This window comes from Mustela nivalis (assembly GCF_964662115.1).
Source record: "Mustela nivalis genome assembly, chromosome: 1".
NCBI classification, from domain to species: domain Eukaryota; kingdom Metazoa; phylum Chordata; class Mammalia; order Carnivora; family Mustelidae; genus Mustela; species Mustela nivalis.
In genome coordinates, this window is record NC_139020.1 from 170,281,463 (window position 1) to 170,297,621 (window position 16,159).

Genomic DNA, 16,159 nt, shown 5'->3' on the forward strand with positions numbered 1-16,159 from the left:
CCCTTGAAACTTGGCTTAATTTTTTTTTAATTAATTCTAAAATCCTAAAAACTATTCAGGGTGTCCACAGGGGACACTGACCCCTTTTCAGCCCATGCACAATAAGGGTGCATATGTGGGAAATCACCAGCCTTCAGGGATCTCCTGCCAAGTGGCAGAGACTCTATAGACAACAAGCAAAGACAGTCAACGTGGCAGCAGCAAGAGGGACTGTTGCGTGTCTTCATGTACAAGCAAAATATGTGGGCAGACACCAGAGGCTCTGGTGTGACCTCATCTGAAGAGGGAGAAAAGAGTCTCTCTGCGCTATTCCAGGATGGTGTCAGTGCACTGCAGGTGGATTAAAGCCACCAGAGCACTCAAGGACCAGCCATACGCACTGAGGAACATAGCCTCACAGGTACAGGGTACTTGCGATCTCAACAGGAGCAAAGGCCAAGTCACAAGCTCACCGTTTTGCTCACAAGGTTCTCTCTGATACTTTGTGATACTTTGGAGCGCCGCCGCCTCCATTTAACACTGTCTTCACGACAAAACATGAAACTTTTTGTTACAGAGAGAAGTTTAAATTTCAAGGCCAGGGTTCGTGGCCGTCAAAAGTTCACCAACAAAGGCCTTTTGTAACCCAATGCAGAGACCGGGATTCAAGGTTATCCCAAGCGCCCTCTGTGCACCTACAGCAATTTATGCCACCAAGGGCAGGACTCCCCAACCTCAGCACTACCGACTTTCAGGGCTGGATGACTATTTATCGTCGGGGGATGTCCTGTGTGTTCTGGATACTCCTTCTGTCCACCAGGTGCCAGTGGTGACAGTCAAAAGGGTCTCTCGACAATGCCAAGTATTTCCTGGGGGACAGCATTAGTCCCATTTAGAGAACTACTAAATGTGACAACACAGTTCACAGGTTTCCTTAAAATCTCAAATTGATGGGAACCCTCAGAGAGGTTAGAACATTTATTGCATCGGAAGAGGATAATATAGACAGTGCCATGACATTCACAAGGGCTTCGGATGTCATAAAACATAGCCAAAACCAAAATAAAGAGAAAGTTGCCAGCAGACATGGAGGAGATAGAAGGGAGCGAGAAGAAAAAAAATTCTTCTCTACCTTTAATATAAACACATGCAATCACTACCCTGAACCTTAAGGTAAAGCACCTTAAAAAAAAAAAAAAAAACACCAGAAATGCAATACCAATGTCCCAAAAAACAAACAAACAAACAAACAAACAAACAAACTCACTGAAAGGTGGCTACAGAAGGGGACTTCTCTTGATATCTTTCTTAAGGACTGTCTTTTTCTCAGGCTTGCAAAAATGTATTTCCTTGCTAAGCACAAACTTAGTAAACTGTTCTTTAGCAATTAAGTAACAACAGATGTAAGGCTTAAAACCATGAGGCACGTATATGAACTCCAGTCAGTCCCAAATCCCAACCTGGTTTTTCCTGTAGTCTTGCTGGGAGTGTCTCAGGACCCTGTAGCACAGCCGGCAGATATGGCGGAAAGGGGCATGCCGCTGGTCCCCGAGCTCCTCCAGACGCAGCATGGGGCCATCGCCACAGTCTGTGAATGGGGCTTGTAACAGCTTGAAGATCTGATTGTGAGAAGGAAGAACAGACACCGCCATCATTTAGAGTGCTAATGGCTAGCCCTCTGTCTCAAACTAATCTAACCTCACAGGTGGCCAGACTGCACTGGCAACTCTCTCTAGATCAACATCAATAACTTGAACATGACATGCAATCCACCAACTGGGACTGGCTGCTCACTGAATTCAGGCCCCCTGGACCTAACTGGTCCTTAAGCACTTCCAAGTATGGTGTAGGGCAATGGTTAAAAGTATGGACTCAGGGCGCCTGGGTGGCTCAGTGGGTTAAGCCTCTGCCTTAAGACCTCTGCTCAGGTCATGATCTCGGGGTCCTAAGATCGAGCCCCACATCAAGCTCTCTGCTGGGTGGGGAGCCTGCTTCCTCCTCTCTCTCTGCCTACTTGTTGTGATCTCTCTCTCTCTGCTGGGTGGGGAGCCTGCTTCCTCCTCTCTCTCTGCCTACTTGTTGTGATCTCTCTCTCTGTCAAATAAATAAACAAAATCCTTTTTTTTTTTTTTTTAAAGTACAGACTCTGTAATTGCCAGATTCTAGGTTGAAATCACTGTCCCTACATTATACCCTAGTGGTATAAAGGACAGTCGAGGTAACTCCTGGCTTTCTTCTCAGTAAAAAGGAAAGAATACCACCCAGCTCCCAAAGGGGTCCTAAGGATAAAAGGGGATAATAACTGTCAATTGTATAAATATAGTGCTCAATGAAGGCTTCTGCCATGGAATTCGATCATTCTGGCCCCTCAAAGAACTACTACTGTGTTGGAAAATGAGCATTGGCATGGAGCCAGAGGTCTAATCTGGGAGTTATCCCATGAAACAGCTGGATATAATTTATTCTTGGATGGGAACTCCTTGTTGAAACAGGATGGAGTGTTAATAAATTTTGTCTATCATCAACTGACAGGAGAAAGGAGTCTCAAATCCCAAGTTCCTAAGGAGAACTGTAGGATATGTTTTTCTTTGGGGTTTAGTGGCCAGGAATTTCCAAGCCATGCATATAGCTAACATATAGCTTTAGAGAACCCTATGGTATGCATTTCTGTGCACTTCATCTACTCTTATTACCCACCTCCCTGTCATTTGTCTTTACACCAGCTTATGTAAATTTATGCCAGATAATACTATCTACATATGTCCTAGAAGCCATTTACTCATTCTTATGGTAAGATTTTGTGGTGATTTATATAGTTCCCTATTTATCAAATACTCCAATTCTCCCAGACATGTGAAATAACCTTAAGGTCACATAGTACCCATTATTTTTAATGAAAATAAGTAGTCAAATGAACTTTTCTTGGAGTTTCTAACAGATGAATTCTCACACATTGAGATTCAACAAGTGCATTTTCAACTGAACTGAGCTATGAAGCCATGAAAAGACACAGAGGAACCTCAGGTGCATATTACTCAGTGAAAGAAGACAGTCTGGAAAGGCCTCATACTGTAAGATTCCAACTATGAGACATTCTAGAAAAGGCTAAACAAAGGAGGCAATAAAAAGTTCAGTGATTGCCAGGGACTGAGGGGAGGGAGGGATGAATAGGCAGAGTATGGAGGTGTTTTAAGACAGTAAAAATATTCTGCATGATACTATACTGATGGATGTCATTATATATTTGCCTACATTCTAAGAGTGAGTATGTGACCCCCAAGAGTGAATCCTAATGTAAACTACAGATTTGGGGGGACTAGGATGTGTCAATGCAGGTCCACCAACTGTAAGAGATGGACCACTGCAGTGGCACATGTGAATGATGGGTACAGCTATGCATGTGTGTGGACCGGCAGTGTGTACTGTGTGCTTTCCGCTCGCTACTGTTCTGAACTCAAAACTGCTCTACAAGCATCAAGTCTGTTTTCTCCAAAAGTCAGTTGATCAAGCCTTCCACGTGGGAACCACACACATCCCTGTGTAAGAGCAGGGATCTCACCGATGCCTTACAAAGGTCCCAGTACCTCGCATTTCACAAACCTGCTTGAGGATATTCTGTTCTCTCATCAGCTTCTGCCGTTCTCTGTTAGGCTTGGAGAAGACCACTTCAAGTACATCTTGACCAGAGTTAGTGCCACCGGTGACAAAGTAAACCAAGTCTTCCAGCAGCTTGGTTACAGACCTTAGGGGTAAAGAAGCAATTAGAGATGGGAAATGTTTAACGTCCAATAGGTTGGAAGCGTCACCTTGGGAGACTCAGGCCTAATGAGGTAGTTAAACCCAAGTGGATCCATTCTTCCCAATTTCCCTGCGAGTGACAACCGATTACCCGAATGAGTAAAATACACAGAGCACACGATCGTCTAAAAAAGGCTAACCATCTTCATAAAATAGGAGCCATCAAATTTCATTTCAGAGTAACACTGGCCCCAAACTGGAGATAGACCGGTCTTTTCAACTTTAGAGACTTTCAAAGAAGTGAATGTGGTTTTTGAAAACCACAGGTTGAAGCCACATATAAATGCTAAGGCCTGCTCCTCTCATACAAGGTTGTTCAGAGTTGGCATTTTTCTCTTTCTGCAATCAAGGGATTTAAAAAGTCCACAGTGGCTGAGGATGAGTGCGTCTGGCTCTTGCTGAAGCCCTACCTTCTTTCATTCTGGGTGATGGTGCCCTTCTCCAGCTTCCCAGCTATGGAACCCAGCACCTTGCTGGCATCATTGGCAAAATCCAGGTCCCGAACCTCCGCAGGGGAAACTGGAACTATGGCAAATGCTTCCTTATCCTCTTTCACAGGGGAGGTGCCGATCTGAAAAGCAGAATGTTTTTATGGAACTGTCTCTTGGATTGAGAGAGGAACACATTAATCAAACACTATACTGGGGCACCTGGGTGGCTCAATGGGTTAGCCTCTGCCTTCGGCTCAGGTCATGATCCCAGGGTCCTGGGATCGAGCCCCATATCGGGCTCTCTGCTCAGCAGGGAACCTGCTTCCTCCTCTCTCTCTACCTGCCTTTCTGCCTACTTGTGATCTCTATCTGTCAAATAAATAAATAAGATAAAATAAAATGAAAAAAAAATAAAACCCCAAAAAACAAAACACTATATTTATGGACACTGGGCTATCCAAAGAGCTGAAGCTATCTTGCATTTAAAATTAACTAGACATAAACAAACATCTGGAAGGAAGTACCCCAAATCATTAACAGTTGTTACCTCTGGAGATTCTTACTGTGGGTAAGTGTGAGGCAGAAAATGGGCTCTGGTATCGATTTATACCTTTATTTGTTAAAAGAAGCATATTAAGACTGCTGTAACTTAAAAATATGCTTATAAACACATAAGGAAAAAGCAAATGAGCAAAATGGTAATTATTTACTCTGAGTATTATAAGGGTAGACAATGTACCAGGGGCACCTGTGTGGCTCAGTGAGTTAAGCCTCTGCCTTCGGCTCAGGTCATGATCCCGGGGTCCTGGGATCAAGCCCCACATCGGGCTCCCTGCTCAGCAGGGAGCCTGCTTCCCTCTCTCTCTCTCTGCCTGCTTCTCTGCCTACTTGTGATCTCTGTCTGTCAAATAAATAAATAAAATCTTTTTTAAAAAATGAAAGTATCATTTCATTTTTTAAAAACAAAGTCCGTGTTTGTGAATTTATGCTCTATGACCCTGGAGAAGGTAGTGAAAGGGAGGGGGATTCAGTGAGAGAAATTAAAGGGGCTGAGAGAACTTTCAAAAAATAAAAGTATATTTAAGTACACAGAGAGATAAATAATAAAGATTGGGGAAAACTGACTAGGTATCTGATGTTCCTCAAGGCACAAGCAAACATTCCCCCAGCCAAAAATGATCCTTCAGACCAACGTGAAATCCAGACAATTGCTCAACCTTTAGGGCAAAAGCCATGGAATTAAAAAAAGTTCTGTTTATTTCAAAAAGCCTGGGCTTGCTTTAGCCAGGTCCCTTGGAGAGAATTCTTTCACTGCATTCAAGTTTGTCCATGACCACACACTGGCCAAACCAAAAAAACGCAGCCTCTACCCTTCCATCAGTTCTCAAAGGAGCCCTTTCATTAGGGAACACAAGACCAAAGGAGGCAGCCAAGTTCCAGGACTTACTTTCAGCATCACGGGTTTCTCTTCTTCCTTGTCGATGGGGATATTTGTGCTGTGAACCCAGGTATTAGTGCACAGGTGTCTGAGCCGGACATAGGAGTTTCTAAAGGGGGGAATAAAAAAGGATTTGCGGCATAGGAATTTTTAGGTTCTCTATAGCCACTGGCCTAGAATATATTCTATCAAAATAAAAAGGTATCCAAATAGTTTTTGTTACATACACTAGAAAATATAGACTGAGAAGCAAATGGCTACTGAGATATATTCTGATATATTTATAATAAGAAATCATTCCTTTGCTCACTTCAGGGGTACAGGTCTGTGAATCATCAGTCTTACACAATTCACAGTACTCACCATAGCACATGCCCTCCCCAAAGTCCATAATGTTAGTAGTTTTTAAAATGATAGTTTAAAAAAAAAAAAAAAAGAAAGAAAGAAAGAAATCATTCCTAAGGATTCTAACATTGGGATATTTGTATCTCTAAATATAAGATCATTCTTCTGGGGCGCCTGGGTGGCTCAGTTGGTTGGGCGACTGCCTTTGGCTCAGGTCATGATCCCAGAGTCCCGGGATCGAGTCCCACATCAGGCTCCCGGCTCCATGGGGAGTCTGCTTCTCCCTCTGACCTTCTCCCCTCTCATGCTCTCGCTCTCACTCTCTCTCTCAAATTAAAAAAAAAAAAAAATCTTTAAGATCATTCTTCTAGGGCATCTGGGTGGCTCAGTGGGTTAAGCCGCTGCCTTCGGCTCAGGGCATGATCTCAGGGTCCTGGGATCGAGTCCCGCATCGGGCTCTCTTGCTCAGCGGGGAGCCTGCTTCCTCCTCTCTCTCTCTCTGCCTGCCTCTCTGCCTACTTGTGATCTCTCTCTGTCAAATAAATAAATAAAATCTTTAAAAAAAAAAAAAAAAAGATCATTCTTCTAAATGAGTATCTCAGAACAAACTGAGTAGGAGACAGAGTAACAACAAGTCCTTCCTGAGTATATATTAATGCAGATCATGAGAGTTGATAAAGTAACATTTGAAATTTTCATATGGAATAAAAAACAAAAAAATAAAATTACTAGGATAAAACATGAGTTAATATTTAATAATCTTGTGGTAGGGAAAGCCTCTAAAGCACATAGGAACATAAAAGTTTTGTAAGTTTGAAAAGTCAAAGATGGATACATCTTATAATACAGTTTAAATTTTTTATCTTCTGTAAAGCAAAAAAAAAAAAAGAACAAACAAATAAAAAAAAATCAGGAACAGCTGAAAGAAAAAGGACAACCTGGGAAAATGAGAGAATACCACATAGCCTAAAAAGGTTATTCATCTGCATTTATAAAGAGATCTTCAAAATGAGTAAGAACATAAATACTGGAAATGAAAATGAGACTAGGACATAAGCCAGTAATATAATAATGCGGTATAAATGGACAATAAACTTAAAAGTATACATTCAATCTCCTTAGTATGCAATTCATATAAATTAAAACTATGTATCACTTTACCACAGTCCAGAAATCTTGGAGACTGAGATAACCCAGTATATACCAGAGCTTAGGGAAATAACTTCTCCTCACACTCCTGGTGAGAGTGTAAACAGGTAAAACTCTGGAAGGGAGTCTGGCACTTTATAAAACAAGTAAAATGTATCTACCTTTTCACCCAGCAATGCCATTTTTAGATTTTTTTTCACTTAAAATGACAGCACAAGTACAAAGTGGGGCATGGAAACATTTAACAAAACAATACTTACAAGAGTGAAAAACTGCAAACAATCCAAAGTCTCAACAGTGGACTAGTTAACTGTGTAGCACATGCAGTAGAATACCAACAAGGTAAAGTGATTATAATCCATATATACTTGGAAATATGTACAGAACATCCCCAGTAAAAAATGTTAAAAATAGTTTATAATTCCATTTATGATAAATTATATACATGTTAGCTGTGTGCCCAGAGACCTGTCTCAAACTATAACCCTAATAAACCATAAATGTTAACAGTGGTTATCTCTCAATACTTAAATTTTATGTAATTTTTATTTGCTCCTTTGCTCTCTGTGACATTAACACATTTTTGTTTTTGCTTTTTATAGTGAGCATGGATAATTCTACAGTGATTTTCCATCTGCTTTAAGAAAGTAGTAGAAATACTTACATCAAGAACCTACCACATTAGTGAGACAAGATCAATGAATACCAAACAAAAGCAAGTAATGGGAAATGCACATTAAAAAGCATTAAGTTGGGAGACAGTCAAGGTAAGTACTGAAGGACTTTTAGAAGATATCAATGAGGCTTCAGAAAATCATGATAGTTTTTTGTTATAGAAACCCTGAGCTGGAACTTTGAACACTGTTGGGGCTGGGCAGATAAGGGACCACAGACATCACTTGCGTTAAGAGGAATTTACAGCAAAGGTAGACATGGAAAAGAGGTGAGGGCAGCATCAAACCAGACAACTGTCTTTAGGACATCCTCTCTGCCTTCTCTTTCCCTCATTCTAACTGCCCTGAACACTATAAGTAAGGGCAACCCTAGCGATTTTTATGTAAACTAAAATGAATTTACATGAAACAACATGAACAAGAAATCTGACAGAGATTTTCAGTTCTTTTTCTTCTGAGTGGCTTGGACTCATTTTCTTAGTTTCAAAGTATAACCAAAGCTTGGAGCTTAGCTTTTAATTGGATGATTACATTCTATAAAGCTCTAGGCCAAATTATATTTAAGACACAAAGAGCATTATATCCGTTCATCCCAAGTCTCATTCCCAATCCTTAACGCAAAAGCCATGAGATTGGGACAGTTACAAAACAGCCACAAAGTTGGATGTTCTCCCAAAGTTCATTCAATTCATCTAACTTACATATATTGTAATTTTATTATCTTATTTAGTATATCCAGAATTTGCCATTATCCTTTTCATTTTGGCTTGGAAAGATTCTTTTAACCAGTGACTACCCCAAAAATTCCTTTGCTAACATCATTTCAGAGACATTCATTTATCTACTTTAGACTTCCTGATCTTCCAACAAGCAATATTTAGCACAGCTTTAAGATGCAGGGAAATGAGTAAACTACCCCTAAGGCTTTTTACCTCTCCACAGGAATAATGCATAAGGAGCCCATTCAATTCTGGCTCTTGGGTTGTTGGTCAAAGGCAAAAATGGATAAAGACTTTTAACTAACACTGGTAGACCATACTGGACACTTTTCCATGGTGAATACAAGTCTTCCCTCATTTAAGAGTTTAGAATCCATCTACCTATGGACAACTATCCACCAAGAGTTTTCCAACAGAGAAACAGAAATAAATTGAAGTGGATATAGAAGCACAGTCTCTAACCAGCCAAAGCTGCTTGGCCATCTGACCTAAAAGCTTAGACTCAACTTCCCCCTTCCTACAGGATCATGTGGATTTTCCACCCATTGGGAAATATGGTCAACTAGCTAGCACCTTACTCCCCATGCCAAGGGAATGTCACGAGACACCTTCTAATAAAATGATGTCAAATCACAAATCACAGGGTCCTGTTCTTCGCTATCCCTTGCAAACTAAAACGTTTAGCATGTAATATAAATGTCATTCCCTCATCTCCTGGGAACTTAACCAAATTCATTAAATCACTACCAGAACAGAGGACACAACATATGGAAACTTACTTAAACTAAAATGCAATTGGGTTCTACAGACCTGTATTTATCTAGTTAACAAGTCAATGAGAAAGAAAGCTTTTAAAAAGCAATCTACTGGGGTGCCTGCGTGGCTCAGTCTGTTGAGCATCTGACTTTTGATTCCAGCTCAGGGTCATGAAATTGAGCCCAGTGTGGGGTTCTGTGCTCAGCGTGGAGTCCACTTGGGATTCTCTGTCTCCTTCTGCCTCTGTCCCTCCCCCGTACGCACTCTCTCTCTCAAAATAAATAAAATCTTAAACATAAAAATCAATGTACTATACTACAAACCATATTTTAAAGGGATCTCAAAATGGGTCAAAGACCTTAAGAGTAGAGAGCAAAAACTATAAAACTCTTAGAAGAAAACATCGGCATAATTGTTTTTGACCTTGAAATGGGCAATGGTTTTCTTAAGAAACTAGAAACTTAAGTAATCAAAGAAAAAATAGGTAAATTGGACTTCAACAAAATTTAAAACCTTTCTAATTCAAAAGATACCATCTAAAAAGTGAAAAAATCCAGAGAATGGGAGAAAATTCTTGCAAATCATATACCTAGTAAGAGGTTTATATCTAGAATAAAGAACACTTAAAATTCCGTAATAAAAAGACAATGCAATTTTTCAAATGGAAAAAAAATTTTCTAAGATGTTACATGAGTGGCCAACAAGCTCATGAAAAGATAATGAACCTTATTAGGCCTCAAAGAAATTCACATCAAAACCACAGTGAAGTGCCACTTCACACTTACCAGGACGGCTCACATAAAAAGACAGTAACAAGTACTGGAGAGAGAGAACGTAGAGAAATCAAAACCCACGCACACAGGTGGTGGGAATGTAAAATGGTGCATCTGCGTTGGGAAACAATCTAGCAGTTCCTCAGAAGGTTAGATAGCTACCATATAACATACTCTTCTTCCACTTCTAGATCTATACCCAAGAGAAGGAAGCCTTATGTTCCCTCCCCAATAATGTGTACAACAAATGTTCACAGCAGCATATTAGCCAAAAAGGGCAGACAACCCAAATGACCATCAGGTAATAAGCGGATAAATATGGGGTGCCTGGCTGGCTCAGTCAGTAGGGCAAGCAATTCTTGATCCTGGGGTCGTGAGCTTGGGCCCCATGTTGGGCACAGAGATTACTTTAAACAAACAAATAGATAAATAAATAAAATCTTAAAAAAAAAATGTTGACAGATAGAGATCACAAGTAGGCAGAGAGGCAGGCAGAGAGAGAGGAGGAAACAGGCTCCCTGCTGAGCAGAGAGCCCAATGTGGGGCTCGATCCCAGGACCCAGGGATCGTGACCTGAGCAGAAGGCAGAGGCTTTAACCCACTGAGCCACCCAGGTGCCCCAATAACGGTTTTTTTTTTTGTTTGTTTTAGAGAATGGGCATTAAACCTTCTTTTAGAAAAATATGAAAAAATAAGTGGATAAATACAGTGGGATAAAACTACATAATGGAATGTTATTCAACAGTAAGATAAAATGAAGTACTAATACATGCTATAATATGGAGGAAAGTAAAATAAGCCAGTCACTAAAGATCCCAGGTTACATTTACATGAAATGTCCGGAACAGGAAGATCACTAAAGACAGGACGCAGCTGAGTCTAAGACTGGACGTGGAACATGGGGAAATGAGAGTGATGGAGAAAGGATATGGTGTTCTTTTTTGGGAAAAATGTTCTAAAACCGTGATGACAGCTGCCCGATTCTGCTCATCCCCTAAAAACCACTGAACTGAGCATGTTAGGTGAACTGTATAGAATATGACTTAGACCTCAACAAATCTGTTATTTAAAAAAAAAAGAAGAAAGAAAGAAAAGAAAAAGGCAATCTAAATCAGGAGTTCCAACCCTGGGGAATGCAAAGCTGTGCACATACTTAAGATTTTCTAGAGGAACATCCTAGCTTTCCCCCAATTCTCAAAAAACTAACAACCCAGCAGAGTTTAAGAACGAAGCAACCCTTTAACTGGATGGCCATGGAAGGCCTCCTTGCACTGTAAAATCTCTTCTATGCGGACACTGTCCTCGTTTCGTCAATCCAACAGCACAAGAGAAGCTTCTCTGCTACTGCTGAGAGCACCCACATGGCATCACTGCTTCACCGACAGATTGAACGGTGACACGGCAATGACGTACACGAATAACAAAACACAGAGTGGTAGTCAGAGGAGCCATGTGTAAAACCTACAGATGCCAAGGAGATTGCTGCTAACCAATGCTGTGCTTTAGAGTGAGAACTGTCCCCAACAACCCTGTCTGTCTTCGGTGTTTAATATTTGGGGCTCTGCAAAGGGACTGGCTGATGTGTGAGGAGTTGCTTAAACTCTCTGAGCTTCGGCGTCTACTTAGAAGGGAAAGTAGTAACACGTAGCTCACAGCTGGGGACGAGGGGAGGGGCGGGTTTGTGACGATCAAACCACGTAACAGAAATAAAAGCACTTGGCATGATTACATGGCATGTAATCAGCACTCAGTAAATGTAAGCCATCATTGATAATAGTGCGGCTGATCTGGGTATTAAGCACAAGTTTTCATCCCACCTGAGTTATTCCAAAATGCATCCTTGTGCAACTAAACCAAGAGTCAAATTTAACAAAATAACCAAACAACACTGGTCTGACATCTCGTATTCCACTACATACTCAATGAACTACAAATATTCCATTTCCCAGAATTTCTTTACCACTGTTTATTCAGTTGACTTAGGGGATCTCTCAAGTTGGGAAATGAGGACACAAGTAGAGGAAATCAGATATATGGAGCTACTGAGGCTTAGGATTTGACTTGTTCACCTAAATAAAGTAAATTAAATAAATAAAAATAAATTAGGTTCTTGAGAACTTAAAACTAATGAGCCATAAACAAACCAGCCACCATTCCAATGGGCAACCAGAACAAATCCTTTACAAAAGCTTCAAGAAAGGCAATGATGATTCGGATTCCAAGAAGCCCAACCAGGTCACATATACCAGCTCTGACCCACTCAGGATAAGCCATTTTAGAATCATACCTTGGAACAAGGCTATCACCTCCACGGAGAGTGGTGGGGTCTAGCTCAAAAATGGAGGAGATGTCGTTGCCTTCCGGCACAGAAACCAGGGAGTACACCATCTTTTCTTGGGCATTTCGCAACCTGCTTCGAGAGGCGTCCTGATCAGGGTCCACCTGAGGAGGAAAAGTCATCAAGTCATGGATTCTGCACACCAGACCTTCCCTCACTACAATCACTGCACAGTCCACAGGAACAGGGAAGAAACATTAGCAGTTGGCAGGAAAAGAACCACAGTTTCAGAGCAGTCATGAAAGAGGACAGTCGGCCACCCACGCCAAGAATATTTACACTCTACCTCCTTGTGTTGCAAAAAAATGTTTAAACAATGCAGGGTTACAGTAACAGATGTCCACGGAAAGAGTGCTAGAGAGGTGATGAAGTCCACAGGGTACATCCGTCTGCAGTAGTTGGAGAGAGAAGAAGCACTTTGAGAAAAACTCATCCTGTGGCTTTGGTTATGGGTCATTGTGTTAAGCTACAGTTAAATGGGCTAGCAATAATATGATACATCTACTTCCCAGGAGAAAAAGTAAAATAAAATAAGCCTGCATCCAAGAGTTCGTAAGCAGAGATCCCAGGGTGGCCAAGAAAAATATTTGAGAAGTCAGACTAGCCCTGAAAAAAAGTTCATAATTAATCAAGGAGCACTGCCGACGACAATTCAGGGGAAAAGGGGCCTCTCTTGTTATGTAAGGGATTTGGTGGAGGCTGAAGAAAATCTCTGACAGTTAAGACTAATGAACAATGACGAAAGCTTTCCTGAGAAACTATAAAAACACACTGTAGGCCCCAGAGTCCATCTGCCTGAGTGGATTTAAGCATTATGCTTCGACAGTCACGTCCTCGCATAGGCTTTGCTACGTGGCTCCCGGCACTGAGACTCTATGTGGGATTATTTTTAATTTTCAACGTCCTTACAAGAAGACAACATCCACTTGTATCTACTGGGAAAAATCACATTTTCTTTGTCACTAACGTGCTTGGCTTGGGCTGAGGCACGGACTCTTTTCCAACTGGGGAACGGGTAAAAGGAAATCAGGTTTAACACGCCAAGGAGAGAGGATGAGAGAAGTTAATTCCAGGGCCTGACATCTAAGATTGCAGGCAATGGTCTGTTCTAGCTCATCGGGCAGCCCCTGCTCTTGTTTGCAAAAAGGACGAAGGGAATGGAGGGAGAATGAGGGGAGAGGGAGGGAGAAAGGAAATACAAAGGTTTCCTTTACTATGCAGAAGCTCTGTGTCTTCCTCCCCATGCCCTCTCCTCTAATACCTTATAGCACCGTCCAAACAAAGCCGCAGTTCATTGTTGGTTCTACCCTCGAGGATGAATCTACTGGAGAGCACCAACTACCCCAGTTCAAGGAAAAGCTCTGCCCTCATCTAACCACTCTGACCTGCAAAGTCTTCCACATACCACTTTAAAATAAGCCCTGACCTGATTCTGGCTTGCGACACACAGCTCAGCTACAGGCTGGCAGTTCGATTTCAGATCTGCTGGAACACTGAAGAAAAATTAAAATTGCATGGAGTGCCTGTATCTGGACTTGGAACCGCAAGACAGCGGCTTCACATTCTTTGTGTGCAGTCGGCGTTTGCCACCTAGTGGGAGGAAAGGCACATGTGCAGCAGGCTGCAAGACGAGAGCCAGCCTGGGATTGTCCTTTCTCTCCCTCTGGCGTCAAGAATGCAGCTCATGGGTGCTGCTAAATTGAGAAGAACAAGCTCAACAAGTTAAGTAAGATTCTAGGCAGAGATTCCTACAGGCACTGGATGCCAGTCTCGGGGATGTACGTGACCCACGAGCAGAACAAAGTTTCCTCTCCCATGCTTTCCCAACTCCAGCTTTCCTGCTCAAGTTTCCCAGCCTACAAGAAGGTGAGGGGTATAGGACTCTCCTAATGCTAACACCTTCCCCAGAGAGGCAGGAGCTGGGCCGCGTGGCTCAGGGTGTCCATATGGGCCACTGGGCTCCTGGGGGCAGATCTCCAAATGAAGACCGCCACCAAGGCAACATCCAAAGCAGCCAAAGCAATGCGGTCTAGATCTGCACCCACGCCTGCTGGCACATTCCACCACCAGGGCATGGAGAAGCAGGAGAAAATAGAAAGATGACTGAACTCTGATTGAACCAAGACAGGTCTGACGAGTTAGAACCATGCTCTGGTTCCTCATCGGTCCAACAAACATCATCAAATCTCCCCTAACTCCTTTCACACAGCTGCTGTGCAGCCCAGATGAACTCATGGATGGATGTAAAGGCACTAAAAATGCTAATGATCTTGTCCAACCTACACAAATGCTCCATGCTGAGCGCTTACTTTGGGCTGCGTCTTGGGTACCACAGCTCACTTGGGCATTATAACAAGCAGTTCCGCCACTTTTACAGAGGAGGGAAGTGAGGGCCAGAGAGGAAAATGTAGCTCCTTCAGTCCCACAGCTCAAGCAAAGGGAGGGTCAGCTATTTAAACCCAATTCTGCCTCTCTTCCTGCCCTGCTTTTGGATCACTACATTCTTCCTCCTGTGCTACAAATGCCTGACCTCCCCACACCCATCAACAGGCCAGGAGGGCAGCCCCATTCTTCATACAGCTCAATGTTCAAATGGGGGTCAGGTCTCATGGGCAGAAGCCACAGCTCTCCTTCGAAGTCATCTCAGAGAGGATAATAATTACTCTGTGTTTCAGCCCAAATGGTGGTGCTAACGCCATTAGAGGCAAGTCCCACAGGGTCTCTCAAAGTAAAGAAGGTGCAGTGACAAGAAGTGCCCTATGGAACATGGCACCCCCACCAGTCCAAGCCTCTGAAGACCAGCCACGTGAACACTACACACCAATGTTGGGCAAAGACTTTACTGCACGCTGGCAAGAAGTCAGACCAGGTCAGTGCTCTCAACCTGCCGGGCAAGGAGACAGGCAGCTCTCAAAATGAGCTCTTGGAGTAAGAGTAAGGAAGATAAAAGGAAGGAGCAGGACCCGCAGCGGCCCCCTCAAGAACTGGGAAAGACATAATCTCCTGCGGCAAGTCCAGGAACTCCCGACGTGAGTCCCTCAGCTAGCACGTCTCTTCACTCCTTCCAGAGCTAATGTTGCATCCAAGCGTAACTGCAAGGTTCATCATTTCCACAGAATTTGGACTTTCCAGAGACAACTGCATTCTGTCATCTCCAGCTCAAACCCCTTTATCCATGGATCCACTTTAAAACCTGTGAGCTCTTCCAGAATTTTATGCCCCGCCCCGAGTCAAAAAGAAGCAAGCTCAGGACCACGTACTATATTCACCAGAGATGATCACATGAACAAACCATGTCAGAGTAGCAACCATTTGCATTTTTTTAAAATCCTAGACCAGAATGAAGCACTGTATAAGAGAAGGGCTTTATTGAGAGCCGTCATTTCCATAGAACAGTACCACTGTCCTCTTTAACACCTATTTGTGGACAATTCAACCCCCAAGTGCCCCCAAATCAGCATTAATTGGTTGTATGGCTTCTAAAGAAGGATTCTGTTGGCATTAAATTCCAAACTACATTATAAAGTCTACTCCTGAGTTTGCAGAAAGCAAGGACAGATGGTCAGACAATCGAGTGTCTACTCCAATGTCAGGAGCACCTTGCCTCAGGTATGACCTCCATCCTCTAAATGACACTATCCATCTCACACACTCATTCCCTGAAAAAATCTGGGCGAATCATAGATTGAGGTCAACAGCAATCGGATATTCATTCTTAAGGGGCCATCTCTGTCTCTTACCGAGGGGCATTCCAAGAGA

At 42.5% G+C, this 16,159-nt stretch overlaps 1 protein-coding gene across 10 annotated transcripts in view; it reads right to left on the minus strand.

Annotated features, from left to right (window-relative positions):
* Positions 1–16,159, minus strand: part of ITPR1 (inositol 1,4,5-trisphosphate receptor type 1) — a 327,977-nt gene that overhangs the window by 170,610 nt on the left and 141,208 nt on the right. For all 10 annotated transcript variants that reach the window (XM_082728673.1, XM_082728677.1, XM_082728669.1 and 7 more), the window contains 5 exons: positions 12,350–12,504; positions 5,656–5,755; positions 4,188–4,348; positions 3,580–3,721; positions 1,440–1,598 (listed from right to left, as the gene is read on the minus strand). In XM_082728673.1, the coding sequence (XP_082584799.1) occupies positions 1,440–1,598; positions 3,580–3,721; positions 4,188–4,348; positions 5,656–5,755; positions 12,350–12,504 (717 nt within the window). The remainder of the gene's footprint in view (positions 1–1,439; positions 1,599–3,579; positions 3,722–4,187; positions 4,349–5,655; positions 5,756–12,349; positions 12,505–16,159) is intronic.